Source organism: Megalopta genalis, chromosome 2, assembly GCF_051020955.1.
Source record: "Megalopta genalis isolate 19385.01 chromosome 2, iyMegGena1_principal, whole genome shotgun sequence".
Taxonomy (NCBI): domain Eukaryota; kingdom Metazoa; phylum Arthropoda; class Insecta; order Hymenoptera; family Halictidae; genus Megalopta; species Megalopta genalis.
In genome coordinates this window covers 29,348,677-29,374,426 of record NC_135014.1, presented here as the reverse complement: position 1 = coordinate 29,374,426, position 25,750 = coordinate 29,348,677, and the positions used below count along the sequence as shown (strand labels likewise).

Genomic DNA, 25,750 nt, shown 5'->3' with positions numbered 1-25,750 from the left:
CGAAAAATTTCTAATCGCATCAACAGCGAAGAGAATGATTATGTCAATGGGTCGAGACTCTTATTATACTCGCCGCAATGATTTCGGACGCTCCGGTCATTTCGCCTGTCACGGGACGGTTCGCACCACCGAAAACAGCGGAACTGTTTTGGCAATCAACGGTTAACGCGATTCGCACGCATTAAACGTCCAATTGAGTCGCGGAACGCGAACGAGCTCGCGCGCGCGCGAGCGCGCCGCATTCCGCGGTGCTAAAAACTCGATAGAGTCGGCCGTGGTAGCCAATTAAATAAATAGTCGATGGAGCCAAATATTGCCAGTTGCTATCGGCAAGCAATCGCGCCCGGACCGAATTCGAATTAACGTTAATGGAAAGCAAACGGCGCGGCGGGACAAGCGAGAGCGGACGGACGTTCCGATCAAAAACTAGTCGGGCCGCCGCGATATACCGAAAATTGACAGAAGCGTGGCAGCCGACAGAGTATTGTCGTATACCGAATACAACAATTGGCTGTCATCGTGATAGGGGGCGTCGATACGCGTCGGACTTTTTAAACTCGATAAAACACTTCCGTTCGCCGCGCGCGGAAACTTTCCGAGGTCGCCCGCGTTTGCAAACCCCATTGAATTTCTTTCTTTCGCGTATGAAAATTTTGCGAGATCGTTGCGCGTCGAAAAACGCGATAAATTCTCTTTCAATTTTATTTGGTTAATGTCGCTGCGAATTCGTGGCAATTTACGCACACTTCTGGGATCACTGTTGTTACGTTAGCAGTGTTACATTTATAGTGTAATGTGTAAAATAGTTTTGCGTTAAATTTTTACATCATTTTCTTAATATATAATATAATTATTATTAATCAATTTTATATTTATTATTATTATTATATTATTATATTACATATTATTTATTATTATATTATTATATTATATTATTATTATTATGATATTATTATATATTATATATATATCATATTATTAACATGATATATAATATATAATAAATATAATAATATAATAATAATAATAATATATATATATATATATGATACAATTTCCCAAAACAATTTGGTTTCCTCTAAGTGCGACATAACTTTCGCCGTTCGTTTCTAATTGTCCAAACGTTCTTCGATGGGGGGGAGGGGGATTTTTGGTAATTTTCACCCTTTTCCAGCAATTTTCACCCTTTTTTTTTATTGGGTGCTTTAACAGTAAGCCCAGCGTTACAATCGTTACAAAGTGCTATACGATAAAATTTCTTCGTCGCGAAAATCACAGTCGCGTTCACGAACACGGCGAAATTCGCACAATTTGCGAACACGTGTTTTCAAATACGTACGCAGTCGGTGCTGCTTTTGATGTTTCCGCGACTAATTCGATCGCGCGAATTCGTAACGCGAAACTATCAAAGCTCCCCGCGGTGTCGGATGCCCGTCGAAAACCGCGGGCATTAAACGTATCGGGATATATATATATGTAAATAAAATATTGAAAATGCAAACGTTGCGGGTCGACGATTTTTCAGCGGCCTCCTCGAGGATTACATGTTCGGTGATACGGGCGCAATTAATGGCGCGTGCAAAATTCCCGCGAATATCGGATTCTGCCGAATGAACTGGTCGCCGCGTAAATGATACAACCGTTCGTTCGTTTCGAGGGGTTCGCGCACGAAATTATGACACTTCGATTCATCTCCGCGCCATGTCCAAGATCGAAATACAAATTTTTGTTCGGGCTCGGTTGTTCAAATAGGGAACAACAGCTGTAGGTGAAAACATGTGTTTTCTCTCTTTCGGCAGTTTGAAAAAGAGATGAACGCGGCGCGACGTTCACGGCCGTCGATTTTAAGCAATATTTCTCAGATAATGAATGGCCACGGTGTTTTCTAGGTCGAACGTGTTCCGAAACTGTTTTCCATCCGTGTTTGGCCGTATTTCAAGGCGGCTTAATTTTTTGTTTATTCATTTATCGATTATATGCGACAAGTTACCCGTTAGTTGTGGGATTATAAAAGAAAAGAGACGAAAGTTAAAGTGAAAAGAAAAATGAATGACAAAGAAAAGAAGGTAATTCCTTAAAAATGCCATTCAATCTTGAATTCTGTGTCGAAGAGCTTAGTGAAATCTGCATATATCTGCATTTTATGCAATTATCTTCGGTATTAATATTATTTTATTATTATTAATCTCATTCATTTGTTATACATATATATTAATTAATTAATATTATTATTAATATTTATTGTGTTACTATTTAATAGTTCAATTTTATATTAATATCAATACTATTAATATTAATTGTATTATTTTTTTCTATTAATAAATTTATATTAATGCTAACTGTACTATTATTTAATAGTTTAACTTCATATTAATATCAATACTATTAATATCAATTGTATTATTTTATTCTATTAATAAATTTATATCAATGCTAACTGTACTATTATTTAACAGTTTAATTTTATATTAATATCTATACTATCAATATTAACTGTATTATTTTAGTGTATTAACAAATTTATAATAATGCTAACTGTGTTATTATTTAACAGTTGAATTTCATATTAATATCAATACTATTAATATTAACCATATAATATCTTTGAATAACATTAATATTAACATTATCAACATTAACCATATGATATCTTTGCACAACATTAATATTAATATTATTGTACTATTATTATCACATAATTCCCCGCGATTTGTTGCTCATATCGCAAAAAAAAGAGCGAACACAGAAGAAAAATTTCGTTCAAAAATTTCAACCAAAAATCACCCATCATTATCGTCACAAATTAACATAATAATCTTATCCCGGACTCCGAGAACTACTTTCAACGCTCTCAAAACGCGTCCCAATTACCCCCCCCCCCTCAAAAATACTTCTCCCTCAAAAAAAAAAAAATAAATTCGAAGGCGATCGAAAGTAAATTAATTCGCGACGATTCGACCGTTGCCGGCCGCTGAGGATCGCGAGATTCGCGTCCGCCTCGTCGGAGATTTGCAAGTACAGACGCGGGACGAGATAAACTGGCGCGCGCGGAAGACAGTCGTTAAAAGATTGAATCGCACGGCGAGGACCCGGGAACAAAGGAAATCTCTGTGCCGTCGATGTCCCGGCGTCGGCCGAGGAACCGAACGGGACAACTCGCCCCCACAGCGTCATTGTTTCCCGCGGCGAGGGACGAGGCACCGGCTGGGGTGGGTTCAGGGGGTTGGCTCTCTAGGGTAGGAGAACGCGTGCACGTCGAAAGAGTGGCTTGGAAAGCCGTGTGGGACGGCGGGGGGTGGGTGGGGGTGAGTTTTCCACCACCGGGCGACCGGTGGCAGCGTTACCGCCGCCAACAGCGCCGACCCAGTCCGTGTCTCGGATATAAAGTGGTCGCGTGCTTGCAAGCTCAGTCACTCTGTCCCGTGGAGGCACCGATCCTTGCAGGCCGCCAGCGAAAAACAACCCCCGGATCCCTGGATCGCACACCCCCGTCGCTCCTTCGTCACCTTACACGAGGTATTTTCTTCCCTTTTTTTATCTCGCCGCGCACCGAAAAGCGCGCGCCCTCGATCTCGCTTTCGTCTCCCTTCGCTCGACACCCCCCGCCGCCGCCCGGGTCTTCCATGATCTATGGCTTTCGCGAATTAACCGTCATCGATCATCCGAACGGGATCGCGGGTCGCTTCTTAACTTAGTAGTTCGTAGAAAGTGGCGGAAACGGATCGCGCGAGCAGATTTCGGCGAGTTCGAAGGTCGAATTATTCTTTCGTCGATCGTGATAACGGGAAATAGATTGCGGAGCGACGGAGAATTGTTGAACATGTCTGACTTCGAGGGTTGAATTTTATCGTTTCGTTGGTTATTCGAACGAAGCGGGAACGGGAAGTGGATTGCGAAGCGACAGAGAATTGTCAAGAATTTCGGACTTCGGGAAATTTGTCCTATCGTCGGTTATTTGCATGAAGCGGGAACGGGAAGCAGTTTGCAAAACGGTGGAAATGTTTCGAAGGCATTCTGATGCCTTTTGAAGGTATTTTGCTGCCCTTAAAAATTGAAGCGACAACGGAAAGTGGATTGCGAAGCGACAGAAAGTTGTCAAGAATTTCGAGAGTTCAGGGGTTGCGTAGAAAATTTGTTTTCTCGTTGGTTATTTTAATGAAGCGGGAATGGGAAGCAGTTTGCAAAACGGTAGAAATGTTTCGAAGGAATTCTGATAGATTTTTGCTGCCCTTAAAAATTTCAGCGACAACGGAAAGAGGGTTTTGATGCGACAAAAGATTGTCAAGGGTTGAATAGAAAATTTGTTCTTTCGTTGATTATTCGATCGAGGCAGGAACAGGAAGCAGATAAAAATGTATTGAAGGAATCCTGATAGATTTTTGCTGCCCTTAAAAATTTCAGCGACAACGGAAAGAGGGTTTTGAAGCGACAGAAGATTGTCAAGGGTTGAATAGAAAATTTGTTCTTCCGTTGATTAGTCGATCGAGGCAGGAACAGGAAGCAGATAAAAATGTATTGAAGGAATTCTGATAGATTTTTGCTGCCTTTAAAAATTTCAGCGACAACGGAAAGTGGATTGCGAAGCGACAGAAAGTTGTCAAGGGTTGAATAGAAAATTTGTTCTTCCGTTGATTATTCGATCGAAGCAGGAACAGGAAGCAGATAAAAATGTTTTGTAGAAATTCTGATAGATTTTTCCTTCCCTGAAAAGGTTGCAAAGCGATAGAAAATTTTCTACGATTTCTGACGTATTCGCTGGGGGTTGAATAGACAGATTTTCCTTTCATTAATAATTTAAATGAACCGCGGCGACAAGAAGTAGATCGCAAGGGAATAGAAAGTGTCGAAGAGTTTTTAACGAATTCAAGGGTCGAATAGAAAATTTTCATTTCCGTTCGAATTCGAGGGCTGAGTAGATGTTCTTTTTCTTTCGTTAACAATTAAAATGAAGCGGTAACGGAAAGCTGATTGCGCAGCGGAAAGGAATTCTGTGTGTTGGAATATCTGAATTGAAAGAATGATAAAAAAAGATATATCTGAAAATGAAAGGAAAAATTATTTCTGCCCTTAACGCTAGAATTGTCGAACCCTAAACGCGAGTAATAATGTATATCGCTTTATAACAATGCTGGACTAAATATTAAATAATTTATTTATATGATTTATTTGAACTTATATTATAATGTAAATATTATATTATAAATATTGTATATATTATAATATTTACAATATATACAATATTTATAATATAATATTTACAATATATATACAATATTTATAATATAATATTGTATATATTATAAATATTATAATATATACTTCAATAAGGAAGTGTGCCCAAACATTTTTTCTTAAAAATATTATTATAATATCAGGAACTGTAAAAGGAAAAATCAGAAACCAGTTAGTTTGACTGGTTTGATAGTTCTAGTGTCAATAATTGAAAAGAAATGTGGTGAGAGGAAGTAGATCGTGTAACAGAAACAGAGTTGAAAGGTCGATCGTGGAAAAGTGATTTAACTTCGACAGGAATTCGAAGAGAAAATTTTCAAAGACATCTTACGCGACGGCTTTGGTCAAAATAACGTCGAATTAAAATTGTGAAAGCTGTCGTTTGTGCCGTTCCGTGAAAATAGGCTCGATAATATTTAAACAAAGTGACAATTCGCGGAGCGAAAGAAGATTTCGAATTTTAATCAGCCGCGTAACACAAATAAGAATTACACAATTCTTAGTGATCTCGACGAGTAGAAAGCAACGTACAGTGGCCCACAAAAGTGCTCGTGTACCATCTAAAAAGCAATAACTATTTTTGAAACTGGACTAAGTGGCTCGAACTATTTTTCTTAGATGTTAGAGGGACTAGTCTACTAGACGATGACTGAAATGATTTCATTTTTTATTTTGCTACTACTTGGAATAACAAAATAAAAATAAAAAGCTCTCGTTTTTTAATTCTTTTATCCGAGATTATAACAAACATTTAAAAAATGCCTCGACGCCCGTAGCTCGACTCTGAGTTAAACAATTTCGATGAAATTGATTAAACAATTCGATCAAAACACGCATGTTACCGAGATCTCTCAATAAAAGACATTTTCAAAATTTCCATTATACGCTCAGATAAAAAAGTTAAAATATTTTCAATTGATACTTTCAATATTTTCTTTGTCACCCAAAGTAGTAGCAAAATTTAAAAAAAGGCATTGTATCCATCGTACAGTAGACTAATCCCTCCATCACCTAAACAAAAATTCAGGTCATTTAGTTGAGTTTTAAAGAAAGTCATTTCGTTTTAGAAGATGTAGGAATAATTTCGTGAACCATTGTACCTAAAAACCTGCCGACAATTTCACTCGTTCGTTAACGACGTCCACCAGGCATATTCTCCGACGACTTTTCCCCGAAAAAAAAGAGAAACGTACAGTCCGGTCCGCGACGTAAGGAACGTCCGTCGGAAGTCCAAGTGTCCGCCGCGTCGTCTTCGAATCTGGGTTACACGGTTCCGTTTCGCAAACTTTTCGGATTCGAGCCCGCCATGCGAGCTCCTTTCCTTTTGTCGCACGTTCAAGTGGGGGATCTCTTGGTTCCATTAGAATAGGGGAAGACTTCGCATTGTTTCGGCGGCGCGCGCTGTTGTTTCGCCGAAACGAAACACAAAGGCAAAACGGCCCCGTTTTGCTTGTAGTGCGCGCGCATTTAAATTTCATTTCGAACATAATTCCGCTTCCGGTTTCTTTCTCCCGGTCACTTGGTAACGTCTCGATGCACTTTTTATGCAGTTACACCGCGTTCTAATCTCCGCCGATCAACGGAGAAGTTAACGTCGCGTCGGTCCTTTTAATTTCGTACCGCGAAGCTGGAATCTGTCGGCGAAGCTTATCGGTTGTAATCGACTTATCGAATCGATCGAAGGCAACGATTTAATCTCTTTCGTCTTGAAAGACATTCGCTCGAGTAGACTTTCGGTGAATCGAATCGCAGAAAGGACGCGGGGAGCAACGCGATTAAAATAACGGCGCGATCTTATCGAATCAATTTTCCGCGACGAACGCGCGCTCTCTCTCTCTCTCTCTCTCTCTCTCTCTCTCTCTCTCTCTCTCGATCTGTCCCCGTTAAATTGCGAAGCTCGGCGGAAATCCCGCCGGCACACAAAAACAACGCCGACATCCGTCGATAATCACCGATAAGGGATAAACTCGGCGAATGCAAATTTATCGGGGAACGGACTCGCGCCGCCTACGAGAATGCCGCAGAATGCCGGCGAACTTTAACGGCAATCTCGGCCGCCCTTCTGCTTTTCGCTCTGTTAGTTTTTTTTCCCCCCGCGGATAATCCTCGGCAAACGTGTGCCGGCCGCGTTCGGAATATTGGCCGCCATTTTACCTGTCGTTTTTTGCTTTTGTTTTTCAAGTCGACCGCGCGTGCCGCCGCATAGTTCGCGGCCGTAAAACCTGTTAAAAAATGGAAACCGCGGCGAGCTCACTCTCTCGCGGGCACGGGCGCGCTGTGAAACGTTGCTGAACTTCGCTTGATCCTTTAGAAATGTTTAACGTTTACTGCGTACGGTCACACGATTCCCAGCGCACCGGAAGATATTGTTTGGGAACTCGCGGCGAGACGCGCCATCGGTGACGCTAAATCTTCGCGAATTTTTCTTCGGCTTGTTAACGAGAGTGGAGAACTTGCGAGCAGGAGATGCGATTATTCGAGTCTTGCGGGTCGTTTTTATAGTTGTAATAGTTATAATAATATTGCAATTATAGTGATATTATAGTTATGGTGATTATAATAATATTATAATTATAGTAATATTATGGTTGTGGTAATTATAATAATATTATAATTGTAGTAATATTATGGTTGTGGTAATTATAATAATATTATAATTGTAGTAATATTATGGTTGTGGTAATTATAATAATATTATAATTATAGTAATATTATAGTTATGGTAATTATAATAATATTATAATAATAGCAGTTATATTATAGTGATATTATAATAATATTACAATAATAGTTATTATAATAATATAGTTATAATAGTTATAATAGTCTTGACAATCAATAAGTGTAAAAACGAGCCGTGAGATTATTTCTTTTTGTTCACAAGCTGAAGGAGAAAATTGGACAAAATTTACTGCACTTCGATTTGATAATTTCGACGCTTGTCCACTACAGTTTCGCCTATATTTCATATCTAGTTACTATTATTATTGTTGTAGTTGTTACTATTTTTATTATTAATATTCTTGTTGATATCATTATTATTATTAATAATAAAAATATTGTAATAATTATTAATATTGTTGTTGTTATCATTATTATTATTATTCGTATTATTATAATTATTATTAATATTGTTGTCGTTGTCATTATTATTATTATTATTATTATTATTTACAGTTATAGTTACAGCGGGTCAGATGGCGCAGGTACGCGTCGACACGGTCGTAGATTATTTAAACGGAGCGTGCTCGTGTTCCAGGCAATTAGTCGCAGACCGCAGACTGAAATTGGCTAGCTGGAGGCATTAGGTCGTTACTTTTGAAAAATCGTTTCCTTCGATCCTCCACCGAACGCGTGCCCTTCATAGGAGAACCGACCTCGCGTCGGCAAACAGCATTCGTCGACCGGCTAATTCCTTAATTAATCTGCTAATCGCTCGGCTACTCTCTCGATAAATCCAACGCGAATAATCCGCTGAACAGATCTTTACCGAATGATCGGTGAAACTGCAGCCGGTCAGTTCTTTCCCGGGAACAAGGTAACCTTTAACCTGCGTTAAGTGAAACTTTTTTCTCGTCGTTTACGAAATTTGATCCAACAAGCCGTCGCCGACCCCCTCGAAAATTGTTCCACGGAAATCATTCTCGAAAATTTTGTTTTGGTAGCTGTTCCTCGAATGTCATCCTTTGAACATTGTGTCTTGAAAATCATCCCTCGGAAATCGTGCTTCGAAGATCATCCCTCGAAAATCGTTCTTCGAAAATTCTGTTTCGAAAGCTGTTCCACGAAAATCGTTTCTTTAAAGCTGTTCTTCGAGCGTCATTCTTCGAATATTGTTTCTCGAAAATCATCCCTCGGAAATCGTTCTTCGAAAACCATCCTCGAAAATTTTCTTTCGAAAGCTGTTCCAGGAAAATCGTTTCTTGAAAGCTGTTCTTCGAACGTCATTCTTTAAATATTGTTTCTCGAAAAATCGTTTTTCGAAGATCATCCCTCGACAATTGTTCGTCAAGAATTATTCTTCGAAAATAGCTCCTCGAGAATCATCCTCGATCGAGAAAATTCGCTCGATCAACAGGCGCCGTGATTTCTTCGCGGGCTACGTTGATTAGCACTTCGTCGTCTTTAACAATTTCTTTTATTAAAGAAAAATCATAAAAACAGTCATCGTTTATGACAATAGCAACGATTTTTGTCCTTCGCACATCTCCGTTCACCTTTTTTCCTAGATTTCGTAGATTTCCATCGAAGCGAAAGTTAGCCTTTAATTTAAAAACAGAAGCAAATAATCGTATTTATCATATTTAGCAGATCACGTCCGAAATCTTCGTGGCGAGTCCGTCGCGTCGTTCCACGGGGGTGGTTAAGGATCCGTGCGACTGTCATCGGAATCGCACGGCGGCGGCGTTTTTCTTAATTACGGTAGCCGCCGGCCAATAATCGCTTAACGAGAACGAACGAGGTCCTAACGCGGCTCGTTATCGCCGTAATTCGTATTCCGTTGCGGCCCGTCTCGGCGAACAAGATTTTAAGGGCCCTTTATTAATTCGTTTAAACATCGCTGTCCAATAAATTCGAAGCTTCTCCAGCGACATAGTAGAACGATTCGGCGGACGGCTGTCCGGATTCCTTGAAAATCTCGAACGCGAAGTTCAGAAATTTGCCTCGCACGAATCGCAAAAGTTGCTCGGATCCGCGAAACAATTCCGTGGACGCTGCCTAACTCGAGGATGTCAATCTCCGCGTCGGCCGGATCCCGTCGACGCGCGACGGAGTTGATCGAGGATCGGTCGCGGCCACGGAATCGGGGGAGGCTAATCGAGAGAGACGTTACGAAAAGCTTCGGAACGTTGACAGTACGTTTTATTCGTTTGCCAGCGGCGCGAAAACGACTGCGAGATTTCGTGCCGGATTGACAGCAGTCGCGGACTCGATTTCAGTGGACGAGACCCGGCTGCCGTTGACAGAACGACGGTCCGCGAACGTTCGAAAATCATGAAAATCACCGAACACGCGCGACATCGTACACGGTGTATCAAAATTATAAATTATAATAATTTGTTCCTTGGAAAAAAAATGTGACAAGTGTGATTCGACGTTTTTAGGAAATTATGTAGATTTTAACGTGCAAAAGTACGGCGAACACGTTACGTTTTCATGCACAGGATGTCCAAAAATTATCTAGAAGGGTTCCTGAGATCATTCGAAGTAACGTTTTCCTTTACGAAAATTTTCTGCGAGGCTTCGTTCACGAGTTATTAACGAAGAAACATTGACCAATGAGAGGCGAAAGAGATCAATTCGAGACAGCCGAGCCAATCAGCGGAACCGGGCCTCGCGCGCTCGTTGCTTCGACCCGCCTCGCGGCAGCCGAGCTCGCCTCTCATTGGTCGCTGTTCTTTCGTTGATAACTCGTAAACGACGCCTCGGAGACAATTTTTGTAAAGGAAAAAGTTGCTTCGAACGACCTCGGGAACCTCTAATTTCCCGAAAGCACCACAATTGTGGGACACCCTGTACAGAAATGATGGAACACGGTGTGCACGTGCGTATTTCCTTGGTGGCCGACCGGACGGTCGCGGGATGTTTACGTCATGGTCCTGATAAAAGAGACCGAAAAGAGGAGTTATTGTTTCGAGAGGGTACTCACGAGTCGAGCTCGACAGCGAACGGACGCCCGCTGAGATTTCCTACGGTATATCACGTTGTACCTTCGTTATTTGTTCTTCCTGCATAAGAGATCGATGGGGTCCGCGATTGGAGTGGATTGCACGATGTGTAACAGAGTCTTGGGAAATGATTGTTGCAGACTTGAAGAGATCATGTCGTCGCTAAGAGTCGCCGTGTTCCTGGCCACGGTTCTGATGATCCTAATCGACTGGTCCGCTGCCCTGCCGGCCCCCGACAAGGAGAGACTCTTGAACGAGGTAGACGTAAGTAGCGAAACGCTTTGCTTGCCAGCCTCCGGTGGAACGGGAACGGGTCGGACGATACGGTAAATTCTGCCTAATTGATGCTCAGATTGTACGCAAAAATAGATCATTTGGGATGGCACGATTATTCGAGCACTGCGGCTCGTTTTTATAGCCGCCGATGGTCGACAACTATAAAAACGTTACAAAGTTATTTATAATTGTATTTCCTCTTCCTAAATTGTCCATTTTTGTGTACAATGTGAGCATGAATTAGGGAGAATTTAGTGTATCATGCTGTTCCTCTTGTGAAAGTGGATGACCTTTTAAAGACAGATAGAGTACATTTAAACTTTAGGTAATGCAAACGCAAATCATAAACAATTTGGTAATTGAATTTTTTTTTTCTAATATATCTATCTATAATATAATTTTATATTATTATTATTATAGTAATATAATATACGTAATATAATTATTATAGTAATATAATATACGTAATATAATTATAATATAATTATATATTACTATTATTATTATATTAATATAATATATGTAATATAATTGTAATATAAAAGATAATTACGGTTACGATAAGGCATCTGATCGATTCATAATTCAGCATAGCAAACGATAAAGGCGACGATCGTACAGTATGCGCAGTTGCAATTATGCAGCTCTCCTCTTCCCAAATTGTCCACATTCGTGCACAGTCCGAGCTTCAATTAGGAAGAATTTACTGTATCCCCGTCTTGCCTCGGGCTTTTGGAAAGAATCCTCGACGGATGCTCCGTTCGTACGATTCTATTTCGCTGGGAATTTTAATTAAAGTGTATTCCAATAGCGATTCTACGTACACGACCGTCTACGTATATGATTCTATTTAAACTTACACGCACGGTGGAGTCGCGTTTACACGTTTGAAATGATATTTGAGCAGCGCCACCCTTTATAGGAATTCCAATTAAATCAACGATAAATAACGGTCGCGGAACCGGCCATCGAGAACTTCTAGGTCATAGAAGCTTAACTTAACGTAACTTCGTCCGAATAAATAGCGAATAATAAATCGTTGTAAATTGAACAGAATTCTCGATGATAAATAACAGTATGTGTACGTATCTTAAAAATCGGGAAGCGTCACCTGTATCCGTTGTTGGACTCCGCCGTGAATAATAGCGCGTGTACTACGTGATTCAGTGGACCAACTTGTCTTCCAACGCGTTCGCATGAAACTTAGCATCGCGCGGTGCCGAAAGAATGCAAGCGCGTCTGGGTAATCCGACACAGGTCGTTGTAACATCGTGCAACAGTTTTCGTCGCGATCTTGTGACAGTTGTATGGCGATCCTGGTCGAATGACGGTTCGACTGAAAAATACGACGGTTAACAACGACGGGCGCAGCACAGAACAAAAAATTAGAAACGAACGGGAATAATGTGGCGCTTGTTAGAGTCCCGTGTGCTCTCTTTTTCTTTCTCTCTCTCTCTCTCTCTCTCTCTCTCTCTCTCTCTCTCTCTCGAGTGTCGCGAGAGCAACAAATGGGCCTCGTTACCGTCCTCACCCACACCGTTGGCCCCGATTTCATCGCCGAAGAAAACCGGCCGGGCGCGTCTCTTGAACTCGTTTCGATCTTCAGCGGCCTCTGAACGCTCGGATCCGGATCTCTTAAGCCCGCCGATTCCGAAATTTCCTCGGGCCTTAATCGTCGAGTCGCTCCACTTGACACTGCCGGAGACACTTTCGTCGAGACGTTGCGCGCGATTTCTACGACAGAAAACATCCGCGAACGAATACGAGTTTCATACGAGTTCGAGAGCACGAAGAACTACTACGCGTGTCAGTAAACTATACGCGGATACACGTGTTGGTAAACGTTAACGTTTCTCATAACGAGAAAAATGCGACTTGCGCCGCTACGATTCTAACCTGTTCGAACGATCAACGACGATCGAGCGTCGCAGGACCTCAGGGCGAAGTGAAAATAGGCAAAGAAGAGAGTGATCGAGTTTCGAGCTCGGTAAGTTTATATAGGCATTTTGCTAATTAATAATATAATAATTCGTTTTAGCGTTGCTTTTAGATAAAGCAATCGTTACTTCAAAACAATCGATATATACTGTCACTGTTATCTATCCTCGAGTATTGTTGGTTAACACAGTATGCGGCGCATAGTTTTACCGATATACGCATCTTAACCTATACTGCGCAGTTCTTGACGCGCCGGTTCAAACGTAGAGTACTTATACTTAATTTGCAAAGTGCTATAGTGAGAATATCTTGATCCTAGGAATCGTAGCTTAGATAAAGCAATTATTACTTTGATAACAAAAATCGATATACACTGTCACTGTTATCTATCCTCGAATATTGTTGATTAACACAGTATGCGGCGCATATTTGTACCGATCTACGCATCTTAACCTATACTGCGCAGTTCTCGATGCGCCGGTTCAAACGTAAAGTACTTATACCTAATTTGCAAAGTGCTATAATGAGAATATCTTGATCCTAGGAATCGTAGCTTTGTATGTACGTTCAAAAGAGAATGGATTATGTCAACCTTGACACCCAGTAATCGGAATATCCCGCAGTATTTATTTGCAGCGATAGGTACATGACCGCGCTGATATATGCACGCGTGTGTGGTTTCTTTACATTACGCTTTTTAATGAAACTCGCGCTTTCGTAGATCCGGTATTTCGAGAAAAGTGAATATTCAAATGAAAGAATAATAGAGAGTTCACCCTCGTCGAGAAGCCGCAGGAATACGTAGTACGCGTCCACCGACCACGCGCGGAGCCACCGTTGCAATCTCGATAACAGTCATCGGCCACGTGTTCGGTAGTTGTTGCGTCGAACAAACCGAGCCGGGCGCGCGCATGTGTGTGCGCGCGTGTGTCGCAGCTGCAAATTTGCGTCGACACTTATCCGGGACCGGCCGTTTTCCGTGTACGCGCTCGTGTTTCAAGCCCGACGAATTCTATTAAGCGACGACTGGCGGTCGTGTTTTCGAACGGTTCCGGACACATCGCGTGCCGCGCATCAATACGATCAGCTCCGACGGATATTATTTAGTCGCAATTATAAGTGGGAGAATTCGATGGCGGTACACGCGATTGGCCTCCGTCGGCTCTGTCACATCGCAACGCTTTTGATTGATCGTTAACCGGACGCGGGGGGCGCGCACCGGTTGCATAATTTTCAGGCGGCCGCGTCCGAACGAATACGTTAAAAGTGTCCGTTGCAAAAACCGAACAAACCCGGTTCGACCGGGGATGGGTAATTACTCTTTTAATTCTCTCGCGCCTCGCGGCGGCCCCTAATTAGCCCGGCGAACCCGCACTTCGGCTCGCGCGCACTTTCGACGCGAAACAACCGAGCGTAAACATTCGTTATGAGCTCCGCGTTTACGCAACGTTGTTTACCCGTCGACCGTATACATTCGTGTCGCGGGGGCATCGCTAAATATTGTTGCGCCCTCGTTTTTTTTTCGCCCCGTGCGTCCTGCACGCCGTACGCCGACCGGTGAGTGCCTTCGTCTTTCGTTTTATTTCGCCGCTTTTTAATGGGTCTTTCGACGTTGGCTACCGATAGCTATTTTTTTCTGAACGAAGCGTGTTTGCGAAATTCGATGAATTTTTATCGCATCTTCTGGCACGGTTGTTCGCGATTCCGCGTGAAATACGATATATGGCCGAACTCTGTTCGCAAACTCTGTTGCCCTTTTTTAGGATTCTCGGCGAAGTGAAAACTGTCTGCGTTAATTACAAGACACGTGGACGTTCGTTTTCTTTTATCAATAACTTTCACGAGTCGGTAGAAAGATAACGGTGTTTGTTGGATACGTGTTTCGCGTTTCAAGCATTTATGGCAAAAATGAATAAGACTAAATATATTATTTTATATATATATATATATATATATATATAATTATATATAATACAATTATTATGATATAATAATAGGTAAATAAATATATTATATATAATAATAAATATAGATATATATAAATTATATATTATTGAAGAAAGAAAGAAACTTGTGCTCGGATCAATGTATATCCATGTGATAAATACAACCCGAAAACATTATATATATAATGTAATAATAATTATATATAACGTTATATATTATATAATACAATTATTATGATATAATAATAGATAAATAAATATATTATATATAATAATAAATATAGATATATATATAAATTATATATTATTGAAGAAAGAAATAAACTTGTGCTCGGATCAATGTATATCCATATGACAAATGCAACCCGAAAACATTCGGTAGCTATTTACATTCGAAAGATCCTTTTCAAATTATCTTGGTTTCGCGGGTCGACTACGTTCGGCGCGATATCGGTGTCGTTATCGATATCCATTTCTGCAGTTATTACGATTTATATTTCCGACAAGCTCGTGCGCATCATGCAAGGAAGTCGTATTAATTTAATGCGCGTCGCCGTTTCGCATTCGGAACGCGTTGTCCGACATTCGGTGGGAGACTCGCCTCTTCTTCATTACATTTTTTTCAAAATGTTTCGCGAAACGCCCGCGCTGCATTTAATTAAACACCGCGACCCGGGGACCTTTATGGAGATATCCGGGCTGCGAAGGCTAATTGATAAAAATGGGAATCGGGGAGGATTTTTCTGCTCCAACGAATGCGTTTGCGATGGAAGAATCGCGGTTTTGCGAAACTGTTGTTTCTCGCATTTCGCGTTCCTAATGTCGCCGCACACGTTTGCCTGAAACGTTGTGTGTAGACGTTCGGATTTTCAGATTTTTTTTTAGATATTTTACAGCCTGACAGTGTTCGAGAATGTTGGCGCATTGGTTCAGTTTATGGCGCGTCGTTTAGACAATTTCTGTCTCGCTGCAAATATACTTATTTTACTGCTCCAATTAAAAGTTTCAGTGGAACGTGCACACGCGAACGGTGGGTCTTTATGCGAAATAAAAACGGTAATTACACGGAAGCTTCGTTCTTCCTTCTACCGGGTGGCCACTCGATGACCGAGTGACGTAAAACAATAATATTTCAGTCTTTCGTTATCCTACTTTGAAACATGATGAATGGACATTTTTCAGTTTTGCGTGCTGAAAAACAACATCCCTCGAATGACCGCCATTTTCTCGCTTCCCTGTAATTTATGACAATTTATAATCAAAATAAATAGTAGTAGAAACATAAAATAAAAATATACTATATATATATATATATTATATAATAATATATATATAATATATATAATAATAATAATATATATTATATAAAAATATAATATAAATAAATATATATAATATAAAAAAATAAACTTTTGATCATAAATATATATAATATATATAATTTATGATAATTTATGATCAAAAGTTTTGCCACCCCCGACTTGTACAAAGCCTTCAGTTCTTCAGTGGCCACCCCCTATAACTTCGATACGCTTTAAATTGCGCCGACTCGCTTTTGTTAAACAAATTCATCAAAAATCAGCCGCCCGCGAAATAAACGTCGGACATTTTCGAAAGCGAGAAATTCCGATAAACAGACGGCTGAGTTTAACGAACAAATTGTCCGTGCGCTCTGTACACAATAGACAGCGACGAAAAAATCATTCGCCCGCGATGCTTTCAATCGAACAAAAAAATCGGAACCACTTTTCGAAGTGGTCACTCCGTCAATCGTCTCGAACGTCGCGCCGTCCCCACCCCCCCTTCCCATCGGTTTTCGAATCGTTTTGCACTGAATCGGAACTGAATCGCGAATCGATGATGGTGTCGTTGGCTTTGACGCGATCCGCGGTTTAAAACAGCGGCTCGTAGCCGCACGGAAATTAATTTGTCCGATAATTAATTAGCGGATCGGCGGATCCGCGCGCGCGCTCGCGCGAATATGTATGCCGCGCCACGGTTTGTGCGTCACGGAAACGGGAATACGTCTTCCGACTGTTTCCTGCGGAGATTTACCGCTGTACAATTGCGACCGTAGAATTTCCCTGGCGACGAATGCTTCGCCGCATAAGCTCGTCGGATGGCCCGTCGGACGACTCGTCGTCGTCGGAACGACGGCGATTCGCATTGCGGCCACGCGCTCCGCGACAAATGGAAGTCGGCGTGTCCCGTCGGGCTTGCGAATCGCGGGGCCCTTTTAATACAGTGGCCGCCCAGGGCGACAGCCCTCGCAACTCGACATTTCGCCGACCGCCCCCCAACGTCTCGTTTCACCGGCGTGATAACACCCGGGAAATAAAAAGAAACGTTTTTCGGCGCCCGCTGCGCGGAATCGCCTGCGGAATTCGAACGCGGCCCCTCGGATCATAATAATAAAGGGCGACCCTGCATTCGACTTGCAAATCGATCGAGTTCCCGTTGCAGGAATTATGATGCCTTCTAATAGATTACGAAAGCGTGGAGCTTTTTTTTAACGAATTTTCTCGCGTTGCAAGAATTCTTGGAAGCAAAGTTTCAGTCGCGAATGGAATTTCGCGCGGTCGTGGAGCATAGTTGACTTTATCGTTGTCGGGTAGGACGTATGGAATTTTTTTTATTGATTTTACTATATTTATTTTATTTGTATTTCATTGTTTTATCGTATTTCGTTCATTTGTTGTATTGTTATCCGTGATTAATTTTAGTTTTTATTATTTTGTTGTGTTCGTTTTTAAATAAGGAAATTCAATCTGTTCTTATTCGATAAATAGAAAGTTAACCGTGCCTGGAATTATTGAAATATAAACGAAACAAAAGAGTGAAGAAATGTAAGCTTTATATATATATATATATTCTTCATTACATTTCATTCGTTTGTTGTATTACTATCCTTGATTAATTTTGATTTTTATTCCTTTATTCTGTTTGCTTTTAAATAAGAAAATCTGATCTGTTTTATTCGATAATTACAATATAAAATGAAACAGGAGAGTGAACAAATGTAACTTCTATTTTTCATGATATTTCATTCGTTTATTATATTACTATCCTTGATTAATTTTAATTTGTATTTCTTTATTCTGTTTGCTTTTAAATAAGAAAATCTGATCTGTTTTATTCGATAATTACAATATAAAATGAAACATGAGAGTGAACAAATGTAACTTCTATTTTTCATTATATTTCATTCGTTTATTATATTACTATCCTTGATTAATTTTAATTTGTATTTCTTTATTCTTTTATTGCTTTTAAATAAGAAAACTTGATCTCTGTCTCATTCGATAATTCAAATATCAAACAAAACAAAAGAGTGAACAAATGCAACTTTTATCCTCCATTATATTTCATTCATTTATTATATTACTATCCTTGATTAATTTTGATTTGTATTTCTTTATTCTTTCATTGCTTTTAAGTAAGAAAATTCAATCGGTCTTATTCGATAAATACGTAGAGTCAACTATGCCCGAGAACAATGCAAAAGCACAGCAATATCTCGTCCCACAGAAACCGGCACCGCCACCCAAGAATGCATAAGTAATCAATGCTCCTCTGCCACAGATGTTTCGTCCTTTAAAAAAGGGACACTCGGTTGACCTACAGAACTAGGTAACACGTGTCCGCGGAACTTCTATTTCGCCGTGAAAATATCTGTTCCGGGGGAGCGCGTCTTTTTAAAGAAATTCCCATGGGCGACATATCCTCCCGTAAAAATTCCGCGGCCACAGATGTTCTCCCCGGCGAAGAACTCGGAATTTTCTTGCAAACACGGAGAGAGCCACCGTTCCGTTGCGAATATCATCGAATCTGGTGCAACGCGGCGATGATTTCGCGTGGGAGAAACAATTCGGGGATTGTATTTCGATGGAAAATTCGCTATATGAAATAGTTCAAAGTTCGTGGTCAGATTTTAATTCGGATAGATTCGACGGCGGTGCCCTTTCGGCGAACTGGTAGCTCGAAATTGCGGAAAGCTTGACCCCTTGACATTCATTTTCTGCGCAATTATTGCGATTAGGAATTATATTCAATTATTGCAATGAAATTCTTAGAAGGGAAAGAAAATCGATGCTTATCGCGTGGATAAATTTACGTGAATGCTCGAATATCGATGGCGAGGGATTAGAATTTTATTCCAATTTTAAGGGCAAGCTTCCCTCTTCTCGTCGTCTGTCTATTCCGGTCTTCTCGGGTCTCTTCCGGTCATCCGGCTTCCGTCAAACGCCAATATCCGCCTCCAATCGGATCGACATCCGCGCGGACGTCCCGCAGCTTCCAAAATATATAATCCAACGACTTCTTCGCGATTGTGAACGGTAGCCACGTTAACGCGTTGAGTGCCGCGCCGGCGACACTGATTGCTCAATCGGGCTTCAAAATTCATTTTCGTTGCAATTCGACCGCGGATTTTCACGCGGAATCAAAATTTCCTGCATCGTTCGCCAGAAACCAAAGCGAAAGGAGGATAGATTGTTTCTTCCGATAGTTCTGTTGACTCGAGAACGGCGCAACGATATCGTTAGATTCCTCTTACGTCTTCGCAATTTTACAATTCAACTACTCGTTTTTGCCGTAAACGCGCCAGATCCGCGGTCCAAGTGCGATGCATTGAACAATTTGAACGTTATCAGGATTCTTGGGATACAAAAGAGGTAAATCGATCTCTCCCACGGTATATTTTCACTTTCTAGTTTCGGTTTCGTCGATCGGATGCATGTTTGCGGGAATTTTCGCGGATTTATTCGGCACTCGACGCGTCGACTCTTTGGGGCGCAGGATTTCCGAAAATAAAATAGACCCGCGTTGCACAGAAATTTTATCGCGCTTCGAATCAAACGAAATTCGTATATTTTTATTAACGAAGGTATCGCATAATGTGAAAACATAAAAGAATAATAATAATTCAATTCGATTCGTTGTTACAGGCTGCGACTCGAATAGTCCCACCGTGCCACGTGGGTTCACGAAAGCGCGTGCAACCGTCGCAATATTTCTAGGTGGGTCTAAAAATGCCTCGCGCATTACCGTGCATCAAAAAGGTGGGACATTTTTCATCCCACCGTGCCCCAAAGAGTTAACGCGCCCGCTACCGCGATTCGCGTACTTGCTCATCGCTGAAGCGTCTCATCGAACGCAAAGGAGAGTCTGGACGACGGCGTGGAAAATGCATGCAACTGCACAGATTCGTAAATTACGGGATCGCGGACGCGGGCAGATGTGCGACGATGGTAGTTCTTCGAGATCGGATTCACAGATAATTGGCAATCGGAGATCAAATTCTAAAGGCTTCGCAGCGTCGGAGAACACTTGACGAAAGAACGTTTCGTTCGCGCGGCCGCGTATCGCTTCCGCGTCCAAAAATCCGGCTCGAAAATCGTAGATCAGCGCGGCGTCGACGACGCGGGATATAATATGAAAACATAAAAGAATAATAATAATAATTCCATTCGATTTGTTGTTACAGGGTGGGACTCGAATAGTCCATCGTGTAGAACAACTTCCACGCAGCGCGTCACGAACGGTCGATAAAATTAATGCGTTTCGAAGAGGTTTTCGTTGTATCCGGGACAAAGTCCACGCGTTTTCGATTTTTCCGATTTTTCCGAGTTCCCCGAGTTCTACCGCCGCTTCAGCAACGTTCGTTCTATCACGGGCCGACGCAAAAGCCGCGTCGATCGATGCCGGGTTCCCCGAAACGGAAAACGTTGTAATCGCGATTAACAGCCGAGGGTTAGAGCAGGACGACGAAAACGGGTGAAACCTGTTGCTCGACCTCCTGCACCGGAACCCGAGTTTCCTTGCTTCGACGTTCTGTTTCCCGAAATCCGCCGCGATTGTACGTTCGAAATCACGGTCCCGGAATCGGGGGAATTCTTGCGATTTCACGGCTACGCGAACTTCTGAGAAACAGTTTCGACACCCCCTGTTCGAACTCGGTCTTTTCTGGACAGCCAAAATCAACGCGGAATACTCGAAACTCGATTGATTCTCTTTCGTGTCTTCATTCGATTCGTCTCGAGGTTCGAAAATAGCTCTGCTGAATCGTATTTAGTTATGGAGATAATTTTAATAGCTTTCGCCATTCGGACTTTCAATTAGAACTTTTGTTTAATTAAAGAAGGTACAAAGAGTGTTCTCTGTTCGTCGAACTTCCAATTAGAATTTTCGTTGAATTAAAGAAGGTATAATATTTGTTCTCTTTTTATGAGATATCTGCGTTAACTGGCACGATTCAACCCGGTAAAAAACAATAACGATTATTATAATCAGTGGAATGAGGTACAGCTCCTGCAGTTTCTATTCTCGCCTCGAATTGTTCATTTTTCTTTGCAAGCTGAAGGAAAGTCAGGGAGAATTTACTGTAACCAATAAAACTCTATAAAATAACAATAACATTGTAAAATATTATTGAGAGGATTATATTGAGGGGAATATAACAACATCCCCAAATCTGACGTATTTATTATAATCGGTGCAATGATTTACACCTCCTGGAATTTCAATTCTCGCCCCAAATCGTGCATTTTTCTATGCAAGCTGAAGGAAAATCGGGGAGAATTTACTGCAACTAAAAAGACTCTATAAAACAACAATAACGTTGTAAAATATTATTAAGAAGATTGTATTGAGAGGAATATAACAACATCCCCAAGTCTGACGTATTTATTATAGTCGGTGCAACGAGGTGCAATTTCAATTCTCGCCCCGAATTGTCCATTTCTCTTTGCCAGCCGAAGGAAAATCGGGGAGAATTTACTATATAATCCAATAAAATTCTATGAAACAACAATAACGCACCTGTTGCATAAAACTTGCGTCAATTTCTCGAAGAATCTACCGTATTTAAAACTCTAAATATACCGATGTCCGGTGGTCCGAGCGTAAAACGATCGCATTCGACGAAAAGTCGTAGCTTTTGCTGCGATAAACCGGCGTTTGAATCAAGCTCGCGACAATTAATTAGAAATCAGAACTATATATATATATATATATAGTATATATATAGTCATAGTATATATATATAGTTCTGACTTCTAATTAATTGTCGCGAGCTTAATTCGGAACTGCGATTTGACAATTAATTAGAAATCAGAACTATATATATATACTATGACTATATATATATGCGATTTGACAATTAATTAGAAATCAGAACTATATATATAGTATATATATATATAGTTCTGACTTCTAATTAATTGTCGCGAGCTTAATTCGGAATTGCGATTTGACAATTAATTAGAAATCAGAACTATATATATATATATATATATATATATATATATATATATTTGATTTGATTTATAGTTATAGATATATCATATATAAATATAATACTATGAATCAAATCGCAGTTCCGATAACAGATTCGCGCGGTCATCTTCCGCCTCTTCATCCCGCGTTCCTTTGAACAATTACGTCCGATGGCAAGCTCGCGGCTCCGCGATTATGTAATTAGGACCGTAATTATGTAATTAGGACCAGCGTAACGTGATATCTTAGATTATCAAATCGGCCCTTCCGCGATCAAAGGAGGCCGATCGATCGCGATCCAGTTTAATTTCGTCCCCGTTCCCGTCGCCGATCCGTCCGTTTTCTTTTCCTCGAAGGGGGGGGGGGGGGGAGCCGCCGGAAGTCGGTCGAGGAGCAATTCTAGAATCCAGCGAGATTCTCTCGCGTGGTCGCGGTTAATTCCTAAGAGGGCGGAAGCGGCTGCCCGGATTCCTCGATAATGTCGCGTTGCGGCGGCTCGAGGACAATTAACGCTGCCTCTAATAATCCATAGATACGGGTTTAATCGCGCTTCAGTCCTCGACACGATCAAAGACAAAGGATCCTCTCGGTCCCCGTCTCCCCTCCCCTCCTCACATCGGTACAATAGCACGGCGCGTCCCCTCGCCCCCCACCCTCGCTCAGCGTCGCTCGATTACCGGCGCGCAATACCGACGGTAATTGTAACGCGTTAATCTCCGTTAGTATGACCGACCGGTTCCTTTCTGCGTTCCACGAGCCACGGAGAATTTCCTTCGTTAACCGGCGCGGTCTCCGTTTTCCGGAACGCCGCCTCTCGTCGTCCGTAGGGTACGCCACGGAAATTGTTCGCCTTTAATTATCCCGGCCTCGTTACGGCAACTACGAATATTGGCACTTCGTGTCGATGACTGCGCATCCGATCGTCGTCCCCGCGTAGCTTTATTTGTTTATTCGTTCGTTTATTAACAGCCGTAAATAGTTCGGCGCGCGAATCGCGCGTCACTGGTGGCACAGTTAATTCTCCCTAATTTCTCCCTTAGTTCTGTTTTCTACGGTTAACATCGACATTTTATCTATAATGTTTATTTTGTTTATTACATTTTGTTTGTGTTTTATTTTATTTTATTTATTATATTTTATTTATGTTTTATGAATGATATGTTGATATATTATATTGATATAATTTAATACAATCTAATATCAAAATTATATTAATATATTGTTATATTATATTAATATATCTAATATAAAATTATATTGATATAATCTAATATGATTTAATATAAAATTATATTAATATATTGTTATATTATATTAATATAATCTAATATAAAATTATATTGATATATTGTTATATTGTATTGATATAATCTAATATGATTTAATATAAAATTATATTAATATATCGTAATATTATATCGATGTAATCTAATATAATCTAATATAAAATTATATTAATATATTGTTATATTATATTGATATAATCTAACATAATTCAATATAAAATTACATTAATACATTGTTGTCATATAATATTAATATATCATATTAATATAATTTGATACAATTATGCTAGTGATAAGGCATTTGATCGCTTCTAAATTATTTTAAAATAAACCGTGCATCAGTTGTGTGTGCGTTCACAGATTAATTGTCGATTAAAGTTAAATTGAACCGCGTAACGCCAAACAGTACCGAGCGACGTTATTAATAATTTCAAATAAAAAAAACGATACATCGTCCTACTCTGCAATGTAGACAAATCGGGAGCAATCATCATCCATATTTCACGCACCAATTTAACAGGAAATAAAATATCCCGCGCGATTTCGTTTCGCGCGCATAAGAATCGCGATCGTCGACGAAACAATTCCGCGGCGAAAAAACTCGGAATTAATTTAATCTTCGCCAGCGAAGAAGTAGTACTACGACTCCGTCGACCAGCTTTTCGACAACGATGTTCCATCTCTGACGAGCGCCTAGATACGACCGTAACGAGAGACAATGTTTTCCCAATATATCCTGCGCGGGGCTTATCGTCGCTGATAACCTCGGCGTTTTATAGAGCCGGCGGCCGCGGATCGATCTCCGGCATTTCCGATGCGTGGAAAGACACACAAGACCGTCGACGGAAATCGGTCGCGGTGAAAAAAAAATCTCGTCGCCTAATCCGCTCTCCTTTGTAAGCGATTTCAAGCTGTCCGACGGGTACAAAGCGGGGAAACGCGAGCGGAACGGCGTCGTTTCGCGTTCGCGGCGATTAATCGGCCGCGGCCGCGGACGCTCGAGGAGGTTCGCCGTTTCAAAGCGGCGAATTAAATTTCTTTATTCGAGGGGGCAGGGAGGGGGAGGAGATCGCGCGGCCCGACGGAAAAATATCAGCCGGGTTACAAAGCGGATCGTCGTCGTTCTAACGAGATTCTGCCGCTCGGCAAGCCGTTTCTTCTCGTTTTTCTTTTCGTTACATTTCCGCGGAGCGAAACTCGAGCCGGCAGGTGTGTCTTCCATCCGAGGCGATTTTAATCAATTATCCGCCGGTCGGCGATCGGGAAACCATCGAATGAAACGGGCCCCGCTCCCTCGGAATGCCGTCTGCTGTGCGAGCGTAATTTCGGGCCGCGTGCACGGCGTCCGTAAAAATGGCGGTCGTTGAATATTCCGAAACGATATTCTGAAACTTGAGTCGCGACGGCTGCGACTCAACCTTCCGGTACCTAATTTTTTCCGCACGCTCAACTCATTTGCTTTGTTAACTTGCACGCGAATAATTGTAGGGTCGAAGTAAATTTTACATTTTCAGCGATACTCGATGAACGAAAACTTAACAAAGCATCGGATTTCTATATTACTGTATTGGAAATTATGGAAAATAGAAATATAGAGGATTTATTATTTATTGAAGAATATATACAGATCTTTTGGCTTTTACTTTAAATATCAGTAAAAAAATATGCAGGTTTGAGACTACAATTACTCGGAAAATTGTGGGTGATCTCCTTTAGCTGTGACACCCTCTATATATTGAATATATAATAATATATTGAATAATATATTGAATAATAATGTATATATTGAATAATATATTGAATAATAATGTATATATTGAATAATATATTGAATAATATATTGAATAATAATGTATATATTGAATAATATATTGAATAATAATGTATATATATTTTTTATATTGAACGTCCTTTATATCGAATGTATATTTAGAAATAATTCTGTAATTTATTTTAATTCTTTAGTTAGATTTATTTTCATCCTTTAGTTAGATAGATTCTTCTTAGTGAATTATTACTTCTCCTTAAAAAGTTTCAATTAAAAAAGCGACACCCTTCGTAAACATTTGCGAGGGTTCGGTTACTTAGGGACGTTAGATGGTGTAAGTAGTCGCGTAAGGGTGTCGCG

At 40.8% G+C, this 25,750-nt stretch overlaps 2 protein-coding genes across 4 annotated transcripts in view; one reads left to right on the top strand and one right to left on the bottom strand.

Moving 5' to 3' along the window:
• LOC117229961 (uncharacterized) overlaps positions 1-14,102 on the bottom strand; it is a 78,349-nt gene extending 64,247 nt beyond the window's left edge. Inside the window, exons 1-4 of one of the 2 annotated variants that reach the window (XM_076519036.1) lie at positions 12,289-14,102; positions 12,038-12,091; positions 11,731-11,956; positions 10,883-11,467 (exon numbers count right to left, since the gene is read on the bottom strand). The gene's annotated coding sequence lies outside the window, so the exon portion shown is untranslated. The remainder of the gene's footprint in view (positions 1-10,882; positions 11,468-11,730; positions 11,957-12,037; positions 12,092-12,288) is intronic. The other variant, XM_076519035.1, reaches the window with a different exon arrangement.
• Positions 3,358-25,750, top strand: part of LOC117229960 (prohormone-1) — a 31,321-nt gene continuing 8,928 nt past the window's right edge. The window contains exons 1-2 of one of the 2 annotated variants that reach the window (XM_033486930.2): positions 3,358-3,516; positions 11,042-11,159. In XM_033486930.2, the coding sequence (XP_033342821.1) occupies positions 11,055-11,159 (105 nt within the window). In that variant the 5' untranslated portion in view covers positions 3,358-3,516; positions 11,042-11,054. Of the gene's footprint in view, positions 3,517-11,041; positions 11,166-25,750 lie in introns of both variants that reach the window. The other variant, XM_033486929.2, reaches the window with a different exon arrangement.